Source organism: Benincasa hispida, chromosome 1 (assembly GCF_027475165.1).
Source record: "Benincasa hispida cultivar pf3 chromosome 1, pf3_genome.v1.1, whole genome shotgun sequence".
Classification (NCBI taxonomy): domain Eukaryota; kingdom Viridiplantae; phylum Streptophyta; class Magnoliopsida; order Cucurbitales; family Cucurbitaceae; genus Benincasa; species Benincasa hispida.
Window position 1 is genome coordinate 98,360,280 of NC_143478.1, and position 26,973 is coordinate 98,387,252.

The 26,973-nt window shown below is 33.8% G+C and overlaps 1 protein-coding gene and 2 pseudogenes across 2 annotated transcripts; all 3 read right to left on the minus strand.

Annotated features, from left to right (window-relative positions):
- Window positions 1-11,758: 11,758 nt before the first annotated feature.
- Window positions 11,759-15,147, minus strand: LOC150038894 (phenylalanine ammonia-lyase 1-like; annotated as a pseudogene). The gene has a single exon (XR_016525653.1). The product of XR_016525653.1 is annotated as a phenylalanine ammonia-lyase 1-like (transcript).
- A 1,520-nt stretch (window positions 15,148-16,667) lies between these two features.
- On the minus strand, window positions 16,668-19,019 carry LOC120070359 (phenylalanine ammonia-lyase-like). Its single transcript, XM_090307589.1, has one exon. The coding sequence runs from the start codon at window positions 18,916-18,918 to the stop codon at window positions 16,792-16,794; it is 2,127 nt and encodes a 708-aa protein (XP_090163715.1). The 5' UTR covers window positions 18,919-19,019; the 3' UTR covers window positions 16,668-16,791.
- A 4,373-nt stretch (window positions 19,020-23,392) lies between these two features.
- On the minus strand, window positions 23,393-26,959 carry LOC120069068 (phenylalanine ammonia-lyase-like; annotated as a pseudogene).
- Between the last annotated feature and the right edge of the window lie 14 nt (window positions 26,960-26,973).

The window sequence follows — 26,973 nt, forward strand, 5'->3', positions numbered from 1 at the left end:
ATCTGCTTCTAATGGACAAAAACTATTGGTAATGGTGTGGGAGAAGACTGAAGAGAGAAGGAAATATTTACAATCTTTTTCTTCAGTTTAGCCATGGAGATATAGGAGAGAGAAAGAGAGAGAATGTATTAATTAAGCTTGTGCTTACATTAGTAAATTCTTTAACTTTCTTTTCTTTTTCGATTACCATTCAAACACAAAATTTTAAATACATTGATTTCAAATCATTCTCGTTCCAAATAAAATAATTAATTTAAAATCATTTCTCGGATTTCAAATAACATAATTTAAAACCATTCTTAAACTTTCTTGAATCCAAACGGAGAGTATAAGTGTTTTTTTTATTATTTTCTAAAATCAATTTTGTTTATTTTTCAGACATAACTATTTTAAAGTGAAGTGATTTTGGCAATAGTACCAAAATCACTCCAAAACATAGACTTAATTTATTGGGTTAGTTATAGGATGACACTATTTTCTTAATTCAACATTTCAACTTTGAAAAATCATTTCTCTCCTCTTTGACCATAATTCGTTTTTCTCCGCAACTTGTTTTCTAATATTCTCCCTCTCTTTCATGTAAGTTGTTTTATTTCTTATTATTTAATGTCCTAGCATAATCATATGCACACATTAAATTTTGTTGGGCTTGATAGGTTTAATGGGTTGTGAGATATCACTGTAAACTTGAAAACAAAGTTAATTTTAGGCTTAATGAAAGCCTGACCTGAATGTGAAAACCAGAAACCACCGATGGAAAGCATTGAAGTAAAAAATAGTGTGCTAAAAGCACAATCTACGTGAAGAATAATCTTCACCCTACACTTTGATGGTCAAGATTAGTTTCAAGCACTCTGAAGATTATAGACACTTCAATGACTATTCTTTCTTTTCTTTGTTGTAGAAAGATACCGAGAGAAAAGAAAGGGAGAACCTTAGGGTGATGCTGTCAGAGATCGTCTAGGCGATGAAGGCAAGTATCGTCTAGTCGATTGAGGTAAGGCAGTGATTCGTCTAGACGATAAGGCAATATTCGTCTAGACGATGAAGGTTTTATTGAAGATCGTTTAGACGATGGGGTTCGAGACCAAGTGAGAGTCTACACGATAGGAGTGTCGAGGTACACGATCGGTGTCAAAAGGTACATGATAGAGTAAAGAAGATCAGGGAAGAAGAAAAACACAAAGGTTTTTACATGGTTCGACCAAAGGTAACCTACGTCCATGGAGAAGCTGATGATTTTGTTAGGGGAGTTACAAAAAAACTATTACAAGATAAGTTTGATTTGCTATCTTGATCTCTCTGTATTTTTTCACTCTCTTACTTGTACAAGAAATTACAAAAGTATATAAAGACAGCTTGTATGTAACTAATTTCTAACAATCTTGAAGTTGTTTTCATTATTTGTAATAACGATCTCCACCTTGAAAGAAACTTCAAGTGTTTCTTCAGCTTCTTTGAACTGATTCTCTTCTTCTTTAACCTTTGTCTCTCAGCTCAAACCCTATAATATCGAGGCATTTCTGAAGTTTGAGCTGAGTGACAGTCTTTATCAACATGTCGGAGGCATTCTCTGAGGTAGGTACTTTTAAAACTTCTATTTGTTTTGCTACAATATGTTCTCGAATGAAATGATATTTGACATCTATATGTTTAGTTCTGTTGTGATACTATGGATGCTTTGATAAATTTATGGTGCTTTGATTGTCACAAAAATTTTCACTGTGTTCCGTTTGATCCCGAAATCACATAGGAGACCTTTAACCATAAACCTTCTTTTACTGCTTCTGAAAGAGCAATAAACTCTGCCACAGTAGTAGAAAGGGCTACTACTGATTGCAATGTAGCCTTCTAGCTTAGAACACACCTTCCATATAGGAAGATATAGCCTGATAAGAATCTTCTCTTGTCTAGATCTCCAGCATAGTCAGAGTCAACATACCTAATCAACTCTGGTTCTTTATCTAGAAGCTGTTGGTACATTAGTTTAGCACTTGAAGTACCCTTAAGGTACCTCATTATCCACTTAGTTGCCTCCCAGTGCCTTTTACCTAGATTAGCCATATATTTACTCACTAGACTTGTAGATAGGCAATATCCGGCCTTGTAGACACCATTAGATACATTAAGCTTTCCACAACTTGGGAATAGGGGACGGTTGACATTACCTTCTGATGTTCAATGTTAGATTCTTTAGGTGATTCTCTCCTGAGAGTTTAAAATGGTTAGCAATAGGGGTAGATACTGATTTAGCCTCTGTTATATGATACTTCTTAAGCAATTTCTGACAATATTGTGACTGATCAATGCTGAGAATACTTGATTTGCTGTTACTGATTATATCAATGCCTAGAATTCTCTTTGCATTGCCCATGTCTTTCATTTTAAATTCTGACTTGAGTAGATCTTTGGCTTTATTTAACTTTTTCATAGTTGCTCCTGATAATAGCATTTCATCCACATAGAGTAACAAATAGATAGAATGGGTACAGGTATCAGTGTTTATGTAAACACAGCTATCATAGGAGCTTTTATTAAAACCATTCTTTTGCATAAAGTCATTGAATCTTCTGTTCCAATACCTAGGGGACTGTTTAAGGCCATAGATAGACTTATTAAGTAGGCAAACATAGTCTTCTTTCCCTCTGACCTTATACCCTTTAGGTTAGCTCATATAGATAACTTCCTCTAAGAAGCCATGTAGAAAAGTTGTGTTAACATCATGTTGCTCCAGCTCTAGGTTATTCTGAGCCAGAATAGACAATAATAGTCTGATAGAAGTCTGCTTGACCACTGGAGAGAATATCTCATTGAAATCAACACCTGGTCTTTGAGTAAAACCCTTAGCTATCAACCTAGTTTTATATCTAGGTCCTTGATCATTAGGGAAACCCTCCTTTAATTTGTACACCCATTTGGATGCAATTGGCTTGCAACCTTTTGGCAAGAGTGTCAACTCCAAAGTGTTATTTCTAATTAGTGAATCAACTTCTTCATTCATTGCTTCTATCCACAACTTAGCTTTAGGACAACTCACTACTTCTTCAAAAGTTTGAGGGTTATGAATCATTACATAAGTATGAAGCATTTAAAACTAAGTAGTTATCATACCTTGAAGGTGGCACAATAGTTATTCTTTGCTTATCTCTAGCTAGGCTGTACCCCCTCAAGTTTGGTTCTTCTTGCTCGGGATCAGAAATAGCATCTTTTACTTCTTCTTCAAGATGAGGTAGTTGAACAAAAGTTGATTATGAGCTTGAAGGATAAGAACTAGGGTTGAGAACTTGCTCCACCTCAATTATATCATTCTTCATTTGAGGTGCTGTAACATTAGATGTAGATCCCTACATAAACATTTCATACTCCCTGAAAACAACATCTCTGCTTGTAATACATCTCTTCTCTGTAGGGTGCCACATTCTAAACCCCTTAACTTCTTCTATGAAACCCAAAAACATACATTTCACAGCTCGGGCAGCTAATTTCCCTTTACTCTAATGGACAAAACCAGTGCAACCAAACACCCTTAGATTATTTAGGCTAGGAGATTGTTTGATCCACCTTTCTTTAGGGATTAGAAGGTTAAGAGATGCATGGGGGCATCTGTTTAGTGTATAGACAGTATATGAGGCTGCTTCTGCCCAAAATTTTTCAAGAAATATTGCATCTGACAGTAGGCTTCTTATTCTCTCCATAATAGTTCTATTCAATCTCTCTGCCACCCTATTTTGCTGAGGTGTATACCTAACAGTCTTGTGTCTAGTAATACCATGCTGTCTACAAAAAACATTAAACTTCTCTACACAGTACTCAAGCCCATTGTTAGTTCTTAGACACTTAATTTGACTGTTAGATAATTTTTAAACCATAATCTTCCATTCTTTGAAGTTATCAAATACTAAATCCTTAGATTTAAGGAAATAAATCCAACATTTTCTAGAATAATCATCCACAAAGGTTAAGAAGTACCTGGCTCCACTTAAGGATTGGAAAGGTGAGGGACTTTATAGGTCCGAATGCATATAGTCAAGGATGGCCTTGGTTGTGTACTGAGCCTTTACAAAACTTTGCCTTGTAGCCTTCCCTATCACACAATGTTCACAAAAGGATAGGCTCTAATGAATTCCCTTAGGTAGAATTCCCTGATTAGCAAGAGCTTGTAGACCTTTGGCACTAATGTGTGAGAGTCTTTTGTGCCAAAGATCTCCTTCAGTAGGCTGCTTCTGAGTCACAATCAAGGCTGAATGCATTTTCTGAACTCCTTGAACAATATAGACACCATTAATCTTGATCCCTCTGAGAATAGGCTTATTGTTCTTCAAAACTTCACAGTAGCCTTGCTTTCCTCTGTATCACAGCCAATGAAATCGAGCATGCCTAGTGAAATCAAATTTCTCTTCAACTTAGGCACATGTCTGACATTCCTCAATAGTTTAACTGATCAATCTTCAAGTTTGAGTGAAATAGAGCCAATACCAACTACTGGACATGAGTTATTATTACCCATGTAGACAGAACCTCCATCCAACTCTCTATAAGTGCTGAACCAGTCTTTGTGGGCTGTCATGTGGAAAAAACACCCTGAGTCTAGAACCCAATCTAGGTTCTTATTAGATTCTTCATCTGCCTTCCAATTTGATGTAGCTAAAGCATCTGAATAGAAGTAAGAATCCTCACAAACTGAGGCTTCACCTGACTGATTTGGTTGGACTTTCTGTTGAGGTTGTGGTTGCTTGTTTTTCTGCTCATTGTTCCACTTTAAAGTTCTGCAATCCTTGATTAGATATCCTAGTTTTTTGCAATATTTACATCTAACCTTGGATTTTTCTTTCCCTTTTTCTGTTGAGCCTTGTTTTCCCTTTTCTTTATTATTCTGCTTTGACTTACCCTTGACAAATAAGCCTTCAAGACTAGGCTTATCTTCCTTGCTGGTTAGGAGCTCTATCTCTCTGATTTTAAGGGCTGAAATGATAATATCAGTAGTTAGAGAGTTTCTACCATATTTTAGGACAGTCTTCACATCTTTGTAGGAATCCGACAGTGAGTTGAGAAGCACAAAAGCGTCATTATCTACTCCAATCTCTTCTCCTTCAGTCTTGAATTCAGCAGTAATCTTTTTGAAGTCATCTAAGTTCTCTGTCAAGGATTTAGAAGCACTCATCTTGAAGGTAAAAAAACTTTTCCCTTAAAAGCTTATTAGGCAGATTTTTAGTCTTATAAAGCTCATTCAGCTTGCTCCACATCTTGAATGCTGTCTCTTGGTCGATCACTTGTCTTAGAACACTGTCTGACAATTTTAAAACAAGTGTGCCATGAGCAATTAGCTCCATGTTCTCTTTTTCTTCTTCTGTTGCATTATGAGCCCTTTGTTGCCCCAAGATGGCCTTGATCTTGGCTTTCCACAAACCAAAGTCTCATTTCCCATCAAACTTTTCAATGTCATACCTTGCTATTGCCATTTTTGCTTCAAATTCTATCTGAAAGCTCCAAGATTTTGCTTCTTTAGAATCTTGACTAATCTTGAAGTTTTCTTGCAAGCCCTGATACCACTTTGTTGGGCTTGATAGGTTTAATGGGCTGTGAGATATCAGTGTAAACTTGAAAATAAAGTTAATTTTGGGCTTAATGAAAGCCTGGCCCGACTGTGAAAACCAGAAACCACCGATGGAAAGCACTGAACTCAAAAACAGTGTGCTAAAAACACAATCTACGTGAAGAATAATCTTTACCCTACACTTTGATGGTCGAGATTAGTTTCAAGCACTCTGAATATTGTAGACACTTTAATGATTATTCTTTCTTTTCTTTGTTGCAGAAAGATACTGAGAGAAAAGAAAGGGAGAACCTTAGGGTGATGCTGTCGGAGATCGTCTGGGCGATGAAGGCAAGTATCGTCTAGTCGATTGAGGTAAGGCAGTGATTCGTCTAGACGATAAGGCAATATTTGTCTAGACGATGAAGGTTTTACTGAAGATCGTCTAGACGATGGGGTTCGGGGCCGAGTGAGAGTCTACACGATCGGTGTCAAAAGGTACACGATAGAGTAAAAAAGATCAGGGAAGAAGAAGAACACAAAGGTTTTTACGTGGTTCGACCAAAGATAGCCTACGTCCACGAAGAAGCTGATGATTTTGTTAGGGGAGTTACAAAAGAACTATTACAAGATAAGTTTGATTTGCTATCTTGATCTCTTTGTATTTTTTCACTCTCTTACTTGTACAAGAAATTATAAAAGTATATAAAGACAGCTTGTATGTAACTAATTTTTAATAACCTTGAAGTTGTTTTCATTATTTGTAATAACAAATTTGTCAAGTCTCGCACATATTTGACTTGTGTATTTGTGGTATGTTAAACCTTAAGATTGTTCTATTTCCCTATTTTATGTACTCAATGTTATTTTCATTTGATTTTCATATTATTGTTAATTTTTAGAAATATATAAGTTTGATTCTTTAAATATCTTTTCTATATTATGATATTCAATATATGATATGTATTTAGATTATATATAGTATTTGATCTAATATTTTCAACAAGTAAGCTTTTCTATTGATGAGACGTAGAATATTTGGGATACCAATATTTTGAGCTTCTAAAGTAATTTTTTTTTTTTTTTTTTTATTGGGATGCCAAGATTTGATTTCAATATGTTTTCTTGTAAAAAGCTTGTTTAATAATAATAATAATAAAATATTTCCTTTCTAATTTTCTCTCCAAAATTTCATTAAAAAGAGGTTTAATTTCATAAAAGATATTTTCTTGAGAAGAAAACTTTGAAGTCTAAAAAATAATCGATTAACCACTTTTTAAAATAAACAAATCCAAAAAATTGATTTAATAAATTTCTCTTTTCCTAATAAAAAGTTATTTTCAAATAAAGGAAAATGAACCAACTGATTTACAAGTATAGTAAAATGTCACTATCTATCCATGATAGGCCGTAATAGACTGTGATACTGACAGATGTAGATCACGGTTTATCGCCTACAGATATCGATGACATGATTACATTGTTGATTTTTATGTTTGACGTGTGGCAATTTTGGCATAGCTATCGATGACATGATTATGTTGTTGATCGACTAGGGGACTTAGACGAGACTTGTTCTTAGGTGTGGTGAGATGATTTTTTCAGATCGGATATATCCATCTGTTATATGAGCTAGGTAGATCCTTGTTAATGACAGTACCTGTTAAATTAATTTTCATGTATTACTAAAAGCATTAGAAGATTTCAATTATTGCTTGAGAACCGTAGGTTTAAATTATGCCCCCATCATTTTAAAATTATTAGTTGATCTTTGAAATTATTTCAAGATAACTTCAATGAGGATGAAAATATATTACGGTGACATTATTTAAAAAAAAAGTTACAATGAGTATACTTTGAGGAAATTTTCAGAAATAGCAAGGTTAGGTTTTCACCTTACAAAACTAGCATGTTTTTTGAAAATTTGTAAAAATAGTTTTTCTCAGTTCATCTCGGACGGTATTGACCATGAGATTTTGACAATTTCTCATACTTTGGCCATGAGCTATAAATAATTTGAAGGGTTTCACTGCCAGTATATGTTCCTTGGAGATCATTGATAAATAGTATCAATTATGATAAAAACCGATTTTAAAAGTAAAAGCAAAAAATTAGCAAATACAAATTTTATCATATCTTTCAACAATTTGAAATGCATGGGGTCCATTCATCGAATAGCCATAAAGATTAGCAAATAGGAATTGGTGTTCCATTCCACTCCTTCAAGTATTCAAAGATAGAATCGATCATTTTTCCATGACATAAAGCTATAAATACCTTCTTGCACTATTCTCCTGGAGATATCACGTTTTCGTTAGTTAGCAATCATCACTACAAGAATTTTCACATTTTCCCATGCAAAAAAATGCCGGGCAAAGTATTAAAACCGCCAGGATAGGTTATGCCGACGCATATTTTTGTGTCGGTAGAATCGTTGTTGTATCCATGTTGAGAGAAGTTTCTCTGACGAAAACAATTTTCGTCGGTATAAATACCATTTTTGGCAACACAACTGCTTGCGTCGGCATGTGTTTTTTTCCAACAAAATACAATTTACGTCGGGAAAAGCATAGTCCTAAACAACAAAATTTCAATTCAATATGTAGATTTCTGCCCACGTTTATTTTCGTCGGCATAAGTTATTTATAATTCTATATATTTTTTGTAACAATTAAATAACCGATTTTTTATTTTCTTAATACCGAATTATGTACAAACAAAAATTAATCTTCAAATAAATCAATCGGGAATAAATATAACAAAAGTAAGCTTATATATTTAAAAATAAGACTAATATTCAATACACAAGCTATAAAATTTTAAGAAAAAACTGTACATATAATTATATTTGAGCTTTTCTAACTTCTTACAAATCTCCTATACCAAAAAATTTTAATCTTTCCTAAGCCAAAATAAATGAGATACGAAACCAAACTAAGTAGTCATCTCACAAAATCTTCTTGCAATCTCCAAAAAAATGATCTTTAAGAATTTAGACGAACAACCTGTAATAGGAAAAACAAAATGTTTAAAATGGTTATGAGGAATGATCCCTCTATCAAGATACAAACAAGTTGTCAATGTTCATAATTAAAACATGATCACCACAAAGAACAATTTTACTATCTAAAAAGTGATTAAAATGGTTATAATTAAGACGTGAACCCTTCCTCACATTACGAGCAACATATACAACATATACATTCTCCCTCCCTTCCCAAGCTACGAATGTGTCATAGTTCCACCTAAACGCCATTTAAACCACAAAGTAGCAACAAATGCATAGAAAGGATCGAAGTGAATCCTTCCCCTCTAAATCCACCTAAAAGCATATAACTCAATTCTCGGATCCCTACAAATAAGCCAAGAACAAAGTTCCTTTAAAGTGCACATTTAGGCTTCAAGATAATCTAAAAAACAATTAGAACATATACGTACCCCCCTTCCCCCCGCTACGAACGTCTCCTAGTTCCACCTAAACGCCATTTAAACCTACAAAGTAGCAACAATTACATAGAAAATGTCAAACTGAACCCCTCCCCCCTAAATCCAAAATTTCTTTCAAGACTAAACTCGTCATTTGATAGTCCTAAAAGCATATAACTCAACTCTCAGATCCCTACCAATAAGCCAAGAACAAAGTTCCTTTAAAGTGCACATTTAGCCTTCAAGATAATTTCAAAAACAATTAGAACATATACATCCCCCAAGCTATGAACTTGTCCTAATTCCACCTAAACACCATTTAAACCTACAAAGTAGCAACAATACATAGAAAGCATCAAAGTGAACCCTTCCCCCCAAGCTATGAATGTAATTCAATAGTCTTAAATGCCCTTTAAACCTAAAAAGTGGCAACAAATATACTAAAACACACACATTTAAAGTGGCTATCATAACTGCAGGATAGCCACAAAACAAATAAATGAAGTTCCTAAATCCACTAAAACACTCATATTTGAAGTGGCTACCATAATTGCAGGATAGCCACACAACAACTAAATTAAGTTCTTAAATCCACTAATCATAACTGAAAGTTGTCATAACTTACATAGTTTTTCGAAGGTTCATCTCCTTGCTTTTGTTGTGTAACAAACTGACTTGTGATTTTAGTCACGGTCTCTATGGCGTTGCTAAACTTTGTAGCAAAGACGCTTACTGGTTTTCTTGTAACAAGATCAAATGTACTACTTCAATTAGAGGTTACAATAATATTTAAATGTTCAACATAAGACATACTACTATCACCTGATACGATGGTCATGCCTTCCTCTATCGAGGGATTCATAGTCAAAGTGTTGGCTTCCCTAACTAGTTAATCTGCTAGACGATCTTAACATTACCCTACCATAATTCTACAACCACACAAAACATTAATAAGTTCCTAAATGCTTGTATGTGTTACTTTAACACAAAAAAAGCTGCAGAAGTTCCTAAAAAGTAACACTTTGACTCTCTCAACAAAACCTAAAAAGTTCCTTTAAAGTGTCGAATTAACACTTTTACTCTCAACACAACCTAAAAAGTTCCCAAACCCAAACTAAAAAGCTCTTAAAAAAGGTCCAAATAGCCTGAATTAATACTTTTACTCTCAACACAACCTAAAAAGTTCCCAAACCCAAACTAAAAAGCTCTTAAAAAAGGTCCAAATAGCCCTTTGACTCTCAAAGTAAAGTTTTTTAAGGAAATATCCAATAAGAACAACCAACACAATAATGTATCTTTCAAAAAAGAATTGTATTAAGGTTTCTCTATATTCATTAGTATATGTTTATCTTTAATTAGAAAATATTAGGGAAAAATGAAAAGTATTATTAACATACTTGGAGGGCATGCTTGTCATTAGGAGGTACTAGTAAAAAGGTTGTATAGTAAAGAATGATGATTTCAAATAACTTGGGCTCCAATGAATAACTATTTTGTTAATTTACTACATTCATATATATTGGGAGATTCGAATGAAAGGGAAATAGACAAACAAATAAGTTCGATGCAACTTATTTTGTTGGAATATTCTAAGTGCTAGTCAAGTAGAACTTGAATAATTCACACAAAACCTATAACTATAATCAAGGGAAAAAGGAACAAAAAATTATTCCCTAACTTCACCTTCGCCCCCCCCCCCCCCCCCCCCCCCCCCCCCCCCCCCCCCCCCCCCCCGAAAAAAAAAAAAAAAAAGAGAAAAAAATATCACCCAACTCTCCAATTCACATTAACACAAAGAACAATAACACAAATTCACCCCCAAAAATAATAATAATAAAGTTTATGTTGTTCAATGTAATTTAACAAAAGAACCAAATGGTAAAAAATAGAATGTAAAACCTCTAGAAAACCATGGTTGTAGTGAAACATATGAAACTATGTTAAACCTTATAAAGAAGCACAGAGAGTTTCCAGAAGAGGAAAGAGGAGGCAGCGCCGACAAGGAGGAGTGGGGATGGGAACTATGACCGTTGGGTGGAGATTCGAATGGTGGGGTGGAACAACAATGTGGAGAACAACGGGAATCATGCCGTGGCATCGAAACTAGTGTGCGACGACGTTAGATCTAGTGTGCGGTGGCATCAAAGGTAGCTTGCAGCGGCTGTCGGAGCTAAAGCAAATGGCGTTTAGCGTTGGACGTTGGAGCTCGACCAGTGGTGGCCGACGAAAAAACTGGCACCTGTTTTGCGTACAAAAAAAATCGAAGGGAAAGGGAAAGGGAAAGTGGGGAAGGAAAAGTGGAGGAAGGGGGGAAATTGAAAACACGAAAAATGGAAAAAAGGAAAAAAAAGGAGAAAATGAAAAGTGGGGGGAAAAATAAAAGTGGAGAAAAGGGATAATGATTTTTTTTAAAAATGACTTTAGCCACGCATATTTTCATTGGGATAAGTCTAAATTTTTGTCGGTATATATCTTTAAAAAAATGTATGCATTGCTCTATTTTGGCCGACGAATTAAAATTTCGTCGGGAGAAATACATCTATGCCAACAAAATTGTATTTGTCAGGAAAAAAAAGTATCAAAACAGGTAAAAATTCTTGTAGTGCGTGTTTCTAACCCCTCTCTCACAAATGAGTAGGATTTGCAATCCTTGATCTGATTTTTAATTTTAGAATTTTCACTTTCATATGCTAGCCTTACGTTTTCAACCTCCTTTGGTAAAATTGCCTTCAATACATCTTTGAAAGCACCAATCTTTTGGAATATTGAAGTGTTTGCATTCATTTCGTTATCACCATTTTAAAGTGCACACTCAATGGGAATTTGCCTCAGTTTTTGTATAAGCGGGTAAGTAGCACTGCATGGATCATCGATGTATGAAAAGTGTATTCTTGGTCCACAACTTTGAGCAAATCCTTCTCACAAAATCTTGATGGGTGAAGTGTGCCATTAGAAGATGTAGTCAACACTTTTTTTGCTACTTGGCTAACTGTGTTTTTTATGATGCTCTTCAAGTTCTCCTCCAAATGCCTCAAGTCAATGGCAAAGAGTAACTAAAAATGTGGAAGACATTAGTTTAAGAATATCAATGATTTCAGCTGTTTTCCTTGAGGAAATTAAACCAAGAGAGCTAACATCTTGGTTGTGCTGCTCAGCGCTCTCGACATGACTAGTCACTGGATTTGCAAGATATTGAAGTTTAGAGCAGTATGAAGCCATGGCAATTTCGGCACCTTTGAAGCCATAATCCAAACTAGGGTTTCTACTTGTAGAGAGATTAGAAGGTAAACCATTATTGTAGAAATCATTGACTAATTCCGAAAATTGTGCAAACATGAGCTTTCCAATCGATGCAATGGTCAAACGAGTGTTGTTCGTTGAAACTCCAATCAGTGTTCCTTGGAAATTTCCTCCATGGGATGCCTTGTTTCTTGAAACATCAATAAAAGGGTTGTCATTGACTGAATTAATTTCGCGCTCGATCGACTTCGTGGAGAAAAGAATCACTTCAATCAAGGGACCAAAGCAGTGAGGAGAAGTTCTAAGAGCATAACGATTTTTTTGGGCTTTTGGAGAGGATCTATTTCATGAAATTTCTTAGCAGTTTTCTTGTAGGAGCTTCCATCTAAAATGTGCTCTATGATTGTAGGTGCTTCAATTTGACCAGGGTGGTGCTTCAACTTATGGGTCAAATAATCAATGAAGTTAGGCTTTCCTTGCATCACCTTAGCAAAAATGGCAGATAAAATTTTAGACAAAACAATCAAAATATTTACCTCAAAGAGAACGAAGGAAGCCAATCTAGAACCAATATCAGTGCCATTGACAAGAGCAAGACCTTCCTCAAGCTGCAACTCAAAAAATCCAAAATCAATATTAGCTTGTTCAAAAGCAGCCTTTAAGGGTTTCTCCATTGGGTCCGATAACTTTCGAATTGTGACGACTGGTGAGCAACCTTACAATATAAGATAAAGGAACCAAATCCCTAGAAGCTGTAATTATTCCTTGAAGTGGCAAACCGAGAGTGACGTTGTGCTTCAAGAGAATAGCAATGTCTTCCAAAATCTCGAATCTAATACCGGAGTAGCCTTGAAGGAGAGTGTTGATTCTCACCAACATGGCCGCTCTTGTGGCAGAATGAGGTAAAATGTGACTCGACTCAGCACAATTTCCAAAGATGCTAGAATTCAAGAATCGAATAAGCTCCTTCTAAAGAGCTCCACCTTGATTGGTCCTTCTATGAGAAGTGGCACCGAAACCACTAGTGACACCATAATCGAATCTCTGTTTTACCCCTGAAATTACCTTTTGTTCCTTAAGTCCTACTGATCCCATAATGAACAATTGATTTGTGATCAAATCAACAAATTGAATCCTTCTCGGGGCAATGAGAAGGTGAGGCCTCTTGTTCAAGACCTAGAATCAGCACTTGAAGGGAACAACCTCTCTACTAACCCTAATCGGGTAGGAGTGAATTCCCTCTTGCACCTTATGTTCCAGCTATTCATCCGGGCTTATCTTTAAAATGGTAAGCTTATTGAGCAGAGGTAGTTGGTCTACTCTCACCGTTTGCAGATCAAAGGATAATCCCGAATAAACAGGAGTTCATAGTTAGCTCAGGATTAAGGTCAAGTTACCTAGGTCATCGCTTTGAAATAGTCGGTCTTAAACAGTAAACAACATTATAAAGTAAGAGTGACTGGTTTCGTGGTCCGATTTTGTACAAAACTTATTTGCACAGGACAACCCCACTCCTCATGTCCCAACATGAACGAATTAGGATCACTTCGTTTGTAGCACTTTACCACTCTTTGTAACAACTACATAGTAGGTCACATCCAATAGTATTACTAGAATAAGGTACCCAACTTTATTCATATACTATAGATCATTTTGACTATTTACTTGAACCTGATCCACTTGTATGTCTCCACATAAAGTTCAAATACTCATATAATAGTCAAGGGACTTAGGTTTATTGGATTTCTAAAAACAATATATTCAATAACAACTTTATTGAATTCTCAGAATAAGTTCTAATGTTTACAAATCATGAGTTTTAGGACATAAAATCCAACAGGGGGTTGTCTCTTTCTCCCGACGGCTTTTTTCAGGGTCAAGGTAAAAGGCCCATCCTTATCCGTCGAGATAATTATTTTTCCCTACGCAGAGCTTCCAAACCATGAGGAAAAGTTTCCACGACGGTCTTGTTGACGACTTCCCAACCGTCGGGGAAAGGTTGTCCCGACGGTCTTTTGAGCATCTACTAACGGCCTCCAGCGTCGGAATTAACCCAAATTCTTGTAGTGCAAATAAATTTTCAATTAATTATTTAACAAAATTCTAAATAGGTTCAGAAGACCTAAATTTTAACCTAGCATAATAGTTTCAAACATTTATCACATTTTTCCATCAAATGATCAAACAAATGGTATATCTATGTCAACTTTAATTTTTATTAAACTATTTATTCATGGATTGATAATGTAAAATTTTAGAAAAGAGAACTTTGGGTAGCAACCAAAATATGCAATAGATATAAACTTTTAAATAGAAAATAGTGTTTAAATAAAAATAAGAAAAGATAATTATTTTTGTTCATGCAAGTAGAAGATTAGGTGAAGAAGGCATTCCAAAACCTACCACAAAATGCATTGTTAATTTTTATTTCTTTATTTGAGAGTATGATTTCCATGTGTGAACGTTTTGTTTTGTTTAGTTGAAGAATTTGGTGAAAGTCCAATATTTTTGTTTGTTAGTTAAATAAAATGCATGTATGGTGGTGGAAATGCGGAGTATGATTGAAGCACCTTCCTTGAACATCCTCATAAGTTTAATTAATTTAACCCATTCAATACTATACAAAATTATATCATCACTTTCAAAAATATGACAAATATGAGAGGGAAAGAGATGGGGTTGGTGACCTAAACCTTTTAACTGATTTGCATTTCTATTTTAATTTGTATTATAATGAAGATTTAATTTTATTGTTACTATAATTTCGATTAATTTATATAGAGGTGGGTGATTATTTATTAACCTAACCATCAATATGAGAAATTGTAAGTGTGTCTACACATTGAGAAAAATACAAAATAACCTTCAAACAAGTGTGTCCATGCAAATTAATATACAAGGTGCAGACCTACGTCTAATCTTCATGTTATCCCTTCTCATATATACAAGAAAAATAGTTATTTTTAACCGTTTAAAAAAAAAAAAAAAAAATACCACGTGACACTTTTTAATTGGATGCAACCCAATTGCATCCAAGTATTTTTCATTAATATATCAATAAATAAAATTGATATACTAGACCTTTTGGTATATTACTAACATCAGTGTCGGTATATTTTTTTTAAAAAATATATTAATTTATACCCTCATAAATTTTAAAGGTTGTATCAATTTCAACCTCTCAACAAATAATTGTATCAATTTCAAACTTGAAATAAGTGTATCAAATTACACCAATGATAATGTTTCATCTGGAAAATCTCGTGTAAAATTTGATTATAACAATATAAATTAAATCCCTAAACTTTCATAAATAATCAAATATTTAGACAATAAGTTAAAATTTTCTTCGAGAATCGCACACGCAATTACTCTAATAATCCATTTTGTAAAACCGACATCAAAAGAAGTATACAAATGTTTGATAATTAATGCATGGATGATTTTTAAACGTAATCGTATAGACGAGACTTATTCTCAGGTGTAGTGGGATGATTTTTAGATTAAATCCATCTGCGATCCATGGTTTAAAATTTCCATCGAGTTATCGAAGGGCTCGAAAGTTTGATGTGGAAATTTTGTTTCTCCCCTAATTTCGAGAAATTTCGAAATTTTGAGAATATTCCAATTTCCCCCATTTCGATGAAATTTTGACATATGGAAAATTTTCTATTTTTTTAAATTAACTACGTTAGCTCAATCCAAGTTTATTAAATTTTATGGTCTTGATTACACACAATTCTTTAATTTCGCACACCAATGTCATTTTAAACAAATGATTAATCCTTTTTATGTGCTACTTTTTTCTAGTTTTCAACTTTTCTCAATCTTTAGCTTTATTTTTGGCCCAAGACTTTCATTTCTAAATAAATTGAATTTGAAGAAAACACAAAAAAAACCTATATTTATTTTAATCTCATTCAAACTTTTTTTGATTAAATTTTCACATCATTTCATCTTAAAATGAATGGATGTGAGTTCTTTTTTCTTTACCATCCAAAACTTTCATAATTTTCGCATCATTTCACCTCAAAATATTCTTAAACTTTATATTATTTTTTTCATTTCTGTTTTAAATTTCTACTCTCGTATCAATATTTACATATATATTTATAATAGACATCTAAATATTGTTTTACTATATAAAAATTGTGATTAAAAATGGTTAGTAATAGTATAATTAAGTCACAATGAAAATTTCATTAACTAATTATAACAACGTCCATCAATTTTCAATTATTGCCCAAAATTTTTAGTCTGGCTTAAATTATATGCCACGATCATTTTGTAATTATTAGTTGATCTTTGAATTTTTTTCAAACAAACTTCAAATGAAGTTGAAATATACTACAGGGATTATGTAAAAAATAAAAGTTACACAGGGAGATAATTTGGCCGCGAACTATAAATTGTTTTGAAGGGTTTTACTACAAACACGTGCCTTGGATCATCGATAAGATGGTATCAGTTGTGATTAAAAATGATTTAAAAGTTTTTTATTAAAAAAAAAAAGGCGAATACAAATGTTATTACATCTTTCAACCATTTGAAGTACATCGGCCAATTCAACGAATCATATAAGAATTAGACTATTAGCAAATAGGAATTGGTGCTCCATTCCACTCCTTCAAGCATTCAAAGATAGAGTCGATCATTTTTCCTTGACATAAAGCTGTAAATACCTTCTCGCACTCTTCTCCTGGAGATATCACCTTTTCGCCAGTTAGCAATCGTGTTCCTAACTCCTCTCTCACAAATTTGTATAATGGGTAGGATCTGCAATCCTTGATCTGATTTTTAATTTTAGAATTTCCGCTCTCATATGCTAGTCGTACGTTTTCAACCTCTTTCGGTAAAATTTCCTTCAATTCCTCTTCGAAAGCACCAATCTTTTGGAAGATTGAAGTGTTTGCATTCATTTCGTTATCATCATTTTCAAGTGCACGCTCAACGAGAATTTGTCTCAGCTTTTGCATGAGCGGGTAAGTAGCACTGCATGGATCATCGATGTATGCAAAAGTGTATTCTCGGTCAACAACTTTGAGCAAATCCTTCTCACAAAATCTTGATGGGTGAAGTGTGCCATTAGAAGATGTAGTCAACAATTTTTTTGCTACTTGGCTAACTGTGCTTTTTACGGTGCTCTTCAAGTTCTCCTCCAAATGCCTCAAGTCAATTGCTTGGCAAAGAGCAACTAAAAATGTGGAAGACATGAGTTTAAGAATATCAATGGCTTCAGCTGTTTTTCTTGAGGAAATTAAACCAAGAGAGTTAACATCTTGGTTGTGCTGCTCAGCGCTCTGGACATGAGTAGTCACTGGATTTGCAAGATATTGAAGTTCAGAGCAGTACGAAGCCATGGCAATTTCAGCACCTTTGAAGCCGTAATCCAAACTAGGGTTTCTACTTGCAGAGAGATTAGAAGGCAAACCATTATTGTAGAAATCATTGACTAATTCTGAAAATTGCGCAAACATGAGCTTTCCAATTGATGCAATGGCCAAACGAGTGTTGTCCATTGAAACTCCAATCGGTGTTCCTTGGAAATTTCCTCCATGTAATGCCTTGTTTCTTGAAACATCAATCAAAGGGTTGTCATTGACTGAATTAATTTCACGTTCGATCGACTTCGTGGAGAAACGAATCACTTCAATCAAGGGACCCAACCATTGAGGAGAAGTTCTAAGAGCATAACGATCTTGTTTGGGCTTTTGGAGAGGATCCATTTCATGCAATTTCTTAGCAGTTTTCATGTAGGAGCTTCCATCTAAAATATGCTCCATGATTGCAGCTGCTTCAATTTGACCAGGGTGGTGCTTCAACTTATGGGTCAAATAATCTGTGAATTCAGGCTTTCCTTGCATTACCTCAGCAAAAATGGCAGATAGAATTTCAGACAAAACAGCCAAAATATTTGCCTCAAAGAGAACGATGGAAGCCAATCCAGAACCGACAGCAGTGCCATTGACAAGAGCAAGACCTTCCTTAGGCTGCAACTCAAAAAACCCAGAATCAATACTAGCTTGTTCAAAAGCAGCCTTTGCATCAAGGGTTTCTCCATTAGGTCCGATAGCTTTCGAATTGTGACGACCGGTGAGCAACCCTGCAATATAAGATAAAGGAACCAAATCTCCAGAAGCTGTAATTGTTCCTCGAAGTGGCAAACACGGAGTGACGTTGTGGTTCAAGAGATTAGCAATTGCTTCCAAAATCTCGAATCTAATGCCGGAATAGCCTTGAAGGAGAGTGTTGATTCTCACCAACATGGCTGCTCTCGTGGCAGAGTGAGGTAATGTATGACTTGACTCACTGCCATTCCCAAAGATACCAGAATTCAAAAACCGAATCAACTCCTTCTGAAGAGCCCCACCTTGATTGGTTCTTCTATGAGAAGTGGCACCAAACCCAGTAGTGACACCATAACTATCAGTGCCTTTGCTCATGCTTTCCATGACCCAATCACTACTAGCTTTGACACCAGCCCTAGCAGACTCGGCGAGTTCTACGATGACATCGTTATCACGAGTGGCAATGGCGGCGACTTGAGAAATGGTGAGAGTTTGTCCTCCAAGCTTCACCAAAGGCTTGCGATACTCTTCCACCATTCGCTTCACCTCATCCAAATGACTTCCCTTCATGGACTCAGCTGCCACACCCCAGTTGAGTGGATCCTGACCGATTGTGCAGAAGTTCTCTAATGAACCATTTTGGCGAGCCATGGCGATATGAAGAAGGAAAAGAATGGACCAAAAGGGAGAGAATAGAAAGAATGAAATAATAATGAAGAGAAGAATCGAGTAAAAATGAGTGTTTTGGTGAGAGTCCGAGTGGGAAGCACCTTAAATAGGAAAAGCTTTGGTGTGTGATTGTGTGTTAGGTGAAGGAAAATTGGTGGAAACAGCACACCACTAACAAGGAAGCAAATATAATTGGTGGTTGGGAAATTATTTATATATTTTAATTCTCTCATTTTTTTCAATGGTCAAAAATACAGTTTTAATATTATAGACTTCTTTTGGCGGCTGGTTTGGGCGTTGTTGGTCTTTGTTGGCCTTGGAAGACCAAAATTTTTATCAAAATAATTAAAACATTTCCTTCCTTATCTTATTCTACCAATTTCTACTCATTTATTATTGAATTATAAAAAGTGTCCTTTCAATTTTTTATTTGGTTTAAAAATATTCCTCAAACTTTTGAAAATTTATAAAATACGCTTAAATTTAAGAGTCCGAAAATACCGTACAATTAATTTTGGATGAAAACGGTTAATATTATGCTTCAAAAATACTCCTAGATTTTCAAAAGCATAAAAAGTATCCTTAAACTTTAAAGAAGATAAAAAATTATGCTTAAAAAATAATTCTATTTTTTTTATTCTTGAGTTTGAAAAAAAATCAATTTTAAAACAAATGATATAGATGTCCTTTTTTTTTTTTTTTTCCAAATATATATACTCTCATTGTTTTTCCCTATTTATCTAATTTTTATACAAATTTTCTCAACAACCAAAATTTTAAGGTAAACCATAAAATCTCACAAAAACCTTACAATATTCCAAATAAAAATCTCCCCTTAAAATATACCAAAATCATAAATAGCAAGATAGACCAACCTTACTAAAATATTTAAGTTCTAAGATCTCTTGTTGCTTCTATTATTCTTTTTCTTCTTAGTATAATCTATATACATTAATTTAAATTAGTACTTTTATTATTTCTATTTTTTTTCGATAAACAAATGTCAAACAATTAAAAAAAGAAAAGAAAAGAAAAGAAAGAGAGAACGAGGGTATTGAAGAAGAGAGAGGAGACAATAAAGAAAAAATAATGGTAAATGTATTTTTTAATTATTTTTTGAAAGTTTGAGAGTATTTTTGTGCATGGGTATTTTTAACCATAAATACTGATGATTTCTATCTAAATTTAACCATAAGGATATTTTTTTTTAACTCTTTTTGAAAGTTTAAGAGTGCTTTTTAAACTTTCGATAATTTAAGGATACATTTTAGTCAAAGTAAAAAATTTAGAGATATTTTGGATAGTTTAGTCTCAGTTTTATATCGTTTGAAATCTTTTCTTGCCCTATCATGTTTGAAATAAAAAAATAAAAAATAAAAAATATTACTGGGGGTTGTCATTACATTATTATTGAAAACCAAAGAACAAAGGGTAACAAATGAGCTAGGCTTGAGTTTTTAGGAATAGAAAACTAAATAAGAATATTTAATTAATTATATTAATATGATTAATATAAAATATAATATATATTGATACGTTATAATATATATAGTTAATTATAAATATGATTTATAATTAGAACTATATAATATGCCAGAGATAAATATTTGAATGAGATTCAAATATTATTTATATAATAAGATAAAATTTAATGTGAATAGAATTCATATTAAAACTGTAGGTTATAAGAGAGAGTTTCATTTTAATGTAATTATAATGCTTATAATATGGTCTATCAAATAGTTAGTTAACCATATTATATAAATATTATATTATTAATATTAATTATAATATAATATTATTAAAATTAAAGTTAACTTCCTATGACAGGGGAGTTAATTCAACAGAACGTGAGAGAGAGTTATTGTAACTCCGTCTTCCTCACTCTTCTTTATTATCTGTGTTTTGGGAAAACACAGGACATAGAACACAGAAGTGATAGCAGACTGTAAAAACTCTATCTTCCTCCAATAGAATTCTCTCTTGCAAATTCCTTCTACCAAAAAGATCTTTTAGCCCACACATCCGATTCCTTTTTTTTTTTTTCCCAAAGAATAACGAGGATGATCATTTTTTGTGGTATCCCTATTGAAAGTCTTTCATTGTTCATAGAGAGGCAAGTAGAGTTCCAATGTTCGTTACACTTCAAAAGGATTTGTGTAAAGAGGTTTTCCGTCAAGGGTAAGTTCTCTCTTTCTCAAATTCTCAATAGAAAGCATGCTTAGGTTTCTGCAATGTTTATCCTGTAATTTTCTAGCATGTCTGTTACTCTGCATTTTACAGTTCTTCAAATTGAATTTCGAATTGTACGATGTTCACGTACTTCCACAAGAAATCTAATTCCTTTAGGGCGAACAAACATACAAATGTTAACGATTTAATTGTCAATTAAATCTAATAGCTCATCCTAGAAGTTCAATCAAAGAATAGAAAGCAAGAATAAACAAAAAAAAAAAAAAAAACCTCCAGAACGATACAATAAAATCTCATTAAACCATAGAAAATTGCCCAACAAACCTCAAAATCAATGTTTGGGCCTTTAGTTGTTCATCAATACATGAATCTCGTGCCAAAATAAATATTACAACTCGAAATATGAACAAATCTCATGGATTTTGGCCAATAATGCCTAAAACTGAGCCTAGTGCTTTAAAAGTTGGCTAAACTCTCCTCCTTAAACCTAAAATTGAATATGAATATTCATAGAAATTGTGTAGCACCGCGACCCTTAGGGACAGTGCCATGACGCCATGCCCTAAAGGGCCCTCGAGTAGGCAACACCTCGTCTTTTTGCGTGCCTCACTTCTTCGTAGTGTTGCAATGCTACAGGACAGTGTTGCAGCGCTTGCTTGCTGCCGCAAACTCCCCTTGTTGTTTAGGTAATTTAATATTAGTAGAATCCATTTTAAATATGAAATAAAGTTACGATTAGTATTGATTTTATGGAAATGAGGTCACCAAGCTTGTTTTTAGTTAAAGCCAATTTTCAATGGAGTGAAGACTATTCCCAAAAACCAACACGATTCCTTTTAAGGATGTTTTGTCCTCATTCAGATACTTCCTAGGAAATTTCCATCAAGGTCACCTAACATAGAATTGCTCAAAGCTAAACATGCTTAACTTTGGAGTTGATTGAGCCACAAAAAAAAAAAAAAGGTGTACCTTGATTGGTATAGATAGTAACTTTCAATTGTTTTAAGCCTTTCTTAACCATCTTTCATATCTTAAGGATCTCTCTCAAGATGTGATCTCGATTCATTCATATCCCTTCTAAATTCATACGTTACAACAAAAGTAATTTTAGTTATTTTAAAATCACCTCTAAACATGTATTTAAATAACAAGTTTTCATTATAAGAAAATCCCTTGCACGAATAAGTTGATATTAAACAAAAACTATATAAGCAAACATAAGGTTAATTCCATTATAGGATGAAGGCTCACATTTATTATGAGTGGGTGGCCAATGAAGAATTACAAAAGAATGAGAGAGATTGACAAAGATAGAAATACACTTAATTCATCCAAAAAATTATATCACACATTCTATCAACAACATTGGCTTTCAAACATGCATCATACCATATTTCAATAAAAACTGAACAATAATCCATTAGGTTTTTTAGACAAGTTGTTTTATATGGTGATTTTGACAACTCAATTCTTAATATTTTGAGTCATATTTCTTATTCTTGATTTAATTTTGAGGCTTTCTATATTGTAACAAATTATTTGTGCAACTTGGACAAGATTAATTTTTTTATTGATTTCAATTATTTTAGTTCGAGAGAGTAAAATTTGGATTAGATTATAGGATGCATGACTATTAAAATTAATTTGCAATGAGAGCGAGGTTGTTCTAATAGAAGTTGTAAAAAGAAGTTCTAAATGTGTCTTATTAGTTTGTAGAAAATAGACCAAGAGGTTGATTTACAAACTAATAAGAGATTTAGCTGAGCTCACGAAAGAAAGTTGATTAGCATAATAATTTTTTGGCTTATTTTTATTGCATGTTAAAAGTAGTTTCTTAATTGGTTAAGTTTATGATCGAATGCATGAAATCAATTTCCTAAGACATCTCTCTAATTATTTTTTCCACTAGGTAAGAATAGGTGCAATTTTAATATAAACCAAACACTTCGGTTAAGTTCTCTAAATAAAATAGAAGTTCGTGTAAGTAGCTATGGTAATTAGTCAAAATTAGAAACTTAATCTTAAAGACGATGCTCAAATTCAATTCATTAGACTAAAACTTGACAACGTACACTTGCACTTTACATGGTACCAAAATAAAGCAACAATGAATTCCCACGCCAATCTTTATATGCAAGCTAGGTTTAAAATATTAGAGACTGAATCACGATATTATAACTGAATCATTTATTTTTCTTTATTAGAGTGAATTGTTGATTGAACTAAAATCTAATGTAGCGAGTTGACATGAATGTTATCATACTCATGGAATTTGAGAATGCCTAGGCAACAGGTGAATGCCTTCATCCTCCGGAGAACTAAAAAAACAAAAGAAAAGGAAGCCAATAAGAAACAATTAGTGGTGAATGATTAATATGAGAATTAAGAGTATTTGGAGCAAAGGAGAACCAACTCATAAAATCATGTAGCCAAGCCTTCTAAAGGACAACGTTTAGGTGGTAGAACTTTAATGTTCCATCACTCAGTTAGGATCCTATAAAATTGAAGTATGTCAAATTGATAGGAAAAAAAATATAGAAGAGATTTAAGACTCGAGATTGCAACATATCACGATGAAAATAAATATTGACACGTGACAGAGTGTTCTTTCTTTACCTTTTACTTTGCACGTACTTTTTGTTTAATAATTTTTCTTGGATGAATTCATGTTTCCATGGTGTATTGAGTGATTTGAACTCAATTTTTAGACTTTTTCTTTTTTCTTAAGTTGATTGGACAATTATCTTTGGTTGAATTAACAATTTATTCTTAATATACTATTAGCAATTTTATTCATATGTTACGTGAGCATATATTTTATTCTTTTGGCCATTGAAGTATCTTGTATGATTTAAATTTTGGCTTGAAAAAAGTGAAGTTTAAATCTGGACTAGAATGCATGATTAATTGTCTTTCAAAAGGTTAAAGAGTCAAGCTTTTGCATGAGAATAAAAACTTATTGTAAAAGTCGTTAAAAAAGGTTTCTCGTTCTTTAGAAAATATAGATTGACACATCAATTTTATTATTGCGAAAATTGAACTTATTCATTCGGTTCTTAGCTCAAAACCAAAATCTAAAAACTAAAAAACAAAAATAACAATGTTATTCATTCGGTTTTAAAAGTGTTAATAACAATGTTATGACTTATGGCTGGTAATGGGAGGGAAGAGGCGGCTGATGGGGAAAATAGGGTTTGGAAAAGAAAATGGAGAGGGGGAGCGGGAGCGGGAGCGGGAAATGAAAAAAAATGGGGGGAGAATGGGTTTTGTTTTGTTTTTTTTTTTAAAGAAAAGCGGATCTGTAAAGATCCATTTTTTTTAAAAACATAAAACCGACATTATACATCCGGTTTTACTTTTTCCAACCAACATTAAAACCCAAAATTCTTGTAGTGAAAATTTCATTAGAATTTTTATTTTTATTTTTTTAAAAAGAATAATTTTAATTCTTAGAAGAAAGTAATAGATATTAATTATGGAGATAAATGATTCAAACCTTTATACCAATGGATTATGCTCGTTATCATTTTCTATTTATCTCCATTGAGATTTCAATGCATTGTTAAGATCCAATCAATTGAAATGGCCGTACGGCCGAGTGAATTTACTTATAGACACATGCCAAGAAATCACTCATTCAAAACAATATATGACATGTCTTATAGTACGATTTGGTGAACTATATACCTCAAATACTATATAATACCAATAAAATTACATAAAATGAAATCAATTATTAAAAAGAATCGGATAAGAAAATAAAAATGAGATACAAATGCTATCATATATCTCATAACAATTTTTCCTTGACATAAAGTTGTAAATACCTTTTCACATTCTTCTCTAGAAGATATCACCTTTTTCTCGTTAGCATTCTTGTTACCAACTACTCTCTTACAAATCTATATAATGAATAAGATCTACAGTCCTTAATTTATTTTCAATCTTAGAATTTTCATTCTCATACTCCAACCTTATCTTTTCAAGCTCCTTTCGTAAAATTGGCATTAATTCTTTTTCAAACACACTAATCTTTTGGAATATTGAAGTGTTTTGAGTTCACTTCATTATTACCATCATTTTCAAGTGCATGCTCAACTAAAACTTGCCTTAATTTTTGTAGTAGTACTGCATGGATCATCAATGAATGTAAAGGTATATTCTCTATCAATAACTTTCAGTAGCTTTTTCTCATAAAATCTTGACAGGTGAAGTGCGCCATTAGAAGATGTGGTCAACACCTTTTTTGCTACTTGGCTTACTGTGCTTTTAACAGTGCTCTTCAAGGTTTCCTCCAAATGCCTTAAGTCAATTGCTTGGCAAAGAGCGACTAAAAATGTGGAAGACATGAGATTAAGAATATCAATGGCTTCAGCTATTTTTCTCGAGGAAATTAAATCAAGAGAGTTAACATCTTGGTTGTGCTACTCAATGCTCTAGACATGACTAGTCACTAGATTTGCAAGATATTGAAGTTCAGAGCAGTATGAAGCCATGGCAATTTCGAAGCCTTTGAAGCCATAATCCAAACTGGAGTTTCTACTTACAGAGAGATTAGAAGGTAAACCGTTATTGTAGAAATCATTGATTAATTCCGAAAATTGCGCAAACATGAGCTTTCCAATCGTTACAATGGCCAAGAGTGTTGTCCATTGAAACTCCAATTGGTGTTCCTTGGAAATTGCCTTCCTATAATGCTTTGTTTCTTGAAATATCAATCAAAGGATTGTCATTGACTGAATTAATTTCACGTTCGATCGACTTCGTGGAGAAATAAATCACTTTAATCAAGGGACCCAACCATTGAGGAGAAGTTCTAAGAGCATAACGATCTTGTTTGGGTTTTTGGAGAGGGTCCATTTAATGCAATTTCTTAGTAGTTTTCATATAGGAGCTTCCATCTAAAATGTGCTCCATGATTACAGCTACTTCAATTTGACCAGGGTGGTGCTTCAACTTATGGGTCAAATGGTCGGTGAATTTAGGCTTTCCTTGCATCACCTCGGCGAAAATGACAAATAGAGTTTCAGACAAAACAACCAAAATATTTGCCTCGAATAGAACAATAGAAGCCAACCCAGAACCGACCGTGGTGCCATTTACAAGAGCAAGACCTTCCTTAGGTTACAATACAAAGAACCCAGAATCAATACCAACTTGTTCAAAAGCAACCTTTGCATTAAGGGTTTCTCCATTGGGTCCGATTACTTTTGAATTTGGCAACCAATGAGTAACCCTGCAATATAAGACAAAGGAACCAAATCACTCGAAGCTATAATTGTTCCTCGAAGTGGCAAACACGGAGTGACGTTGTGGTTCAAGAGATTAGCAATGGCTTCCAAAATCTCGAATCTAATACCATACTAGCATTGAAGGAGAGTGTTGATTCTCACCAACATGGCCGTTCTTGTGGCAGAATGAGGTAAAATGTTACTCGACTCAGGACCATTTCCAAAGATGCTAGACTTCAAGAATCGAATAAGCTCCTTCTGAAGAACTCCACCTTGATTGGTCTTTCTATGAGAAGTGGCACCGAATCCAGTAGTGATACCATAACTGTTGATACCTTTGCTCATGCTTTTCATAACCCAGTCACTGCTAGCTTTAACACCGACCTTCGAAGATTTGGACAGTTGAACTATGGCATCGTTGTCACGAGTGAGAATGACAACGACTTGAGAAATGGTGTAAGTCTCTCCTCCAAGCTTCACCAAAGGCCTTCGATAATCTTCCACCATTTGCTTCACCTCATCCAAATGACTTCCCTTCATGAAGTCAGCCGCCATACCCAGTTGAGTGGATCCTGATGGTTGCTGCATAAGCCCACCATTGAACAATTTTAGG

What these genes read in the sequence shown, in the direction of transcription:
- LOC120070359 (XM_090307589.1), bottom strand. Translation starts at nt 18,918, where the DNA reads ATGGCTCGCCAAAATGGTTCATTAGAGAACTTCTGCACAATCGGTCAG.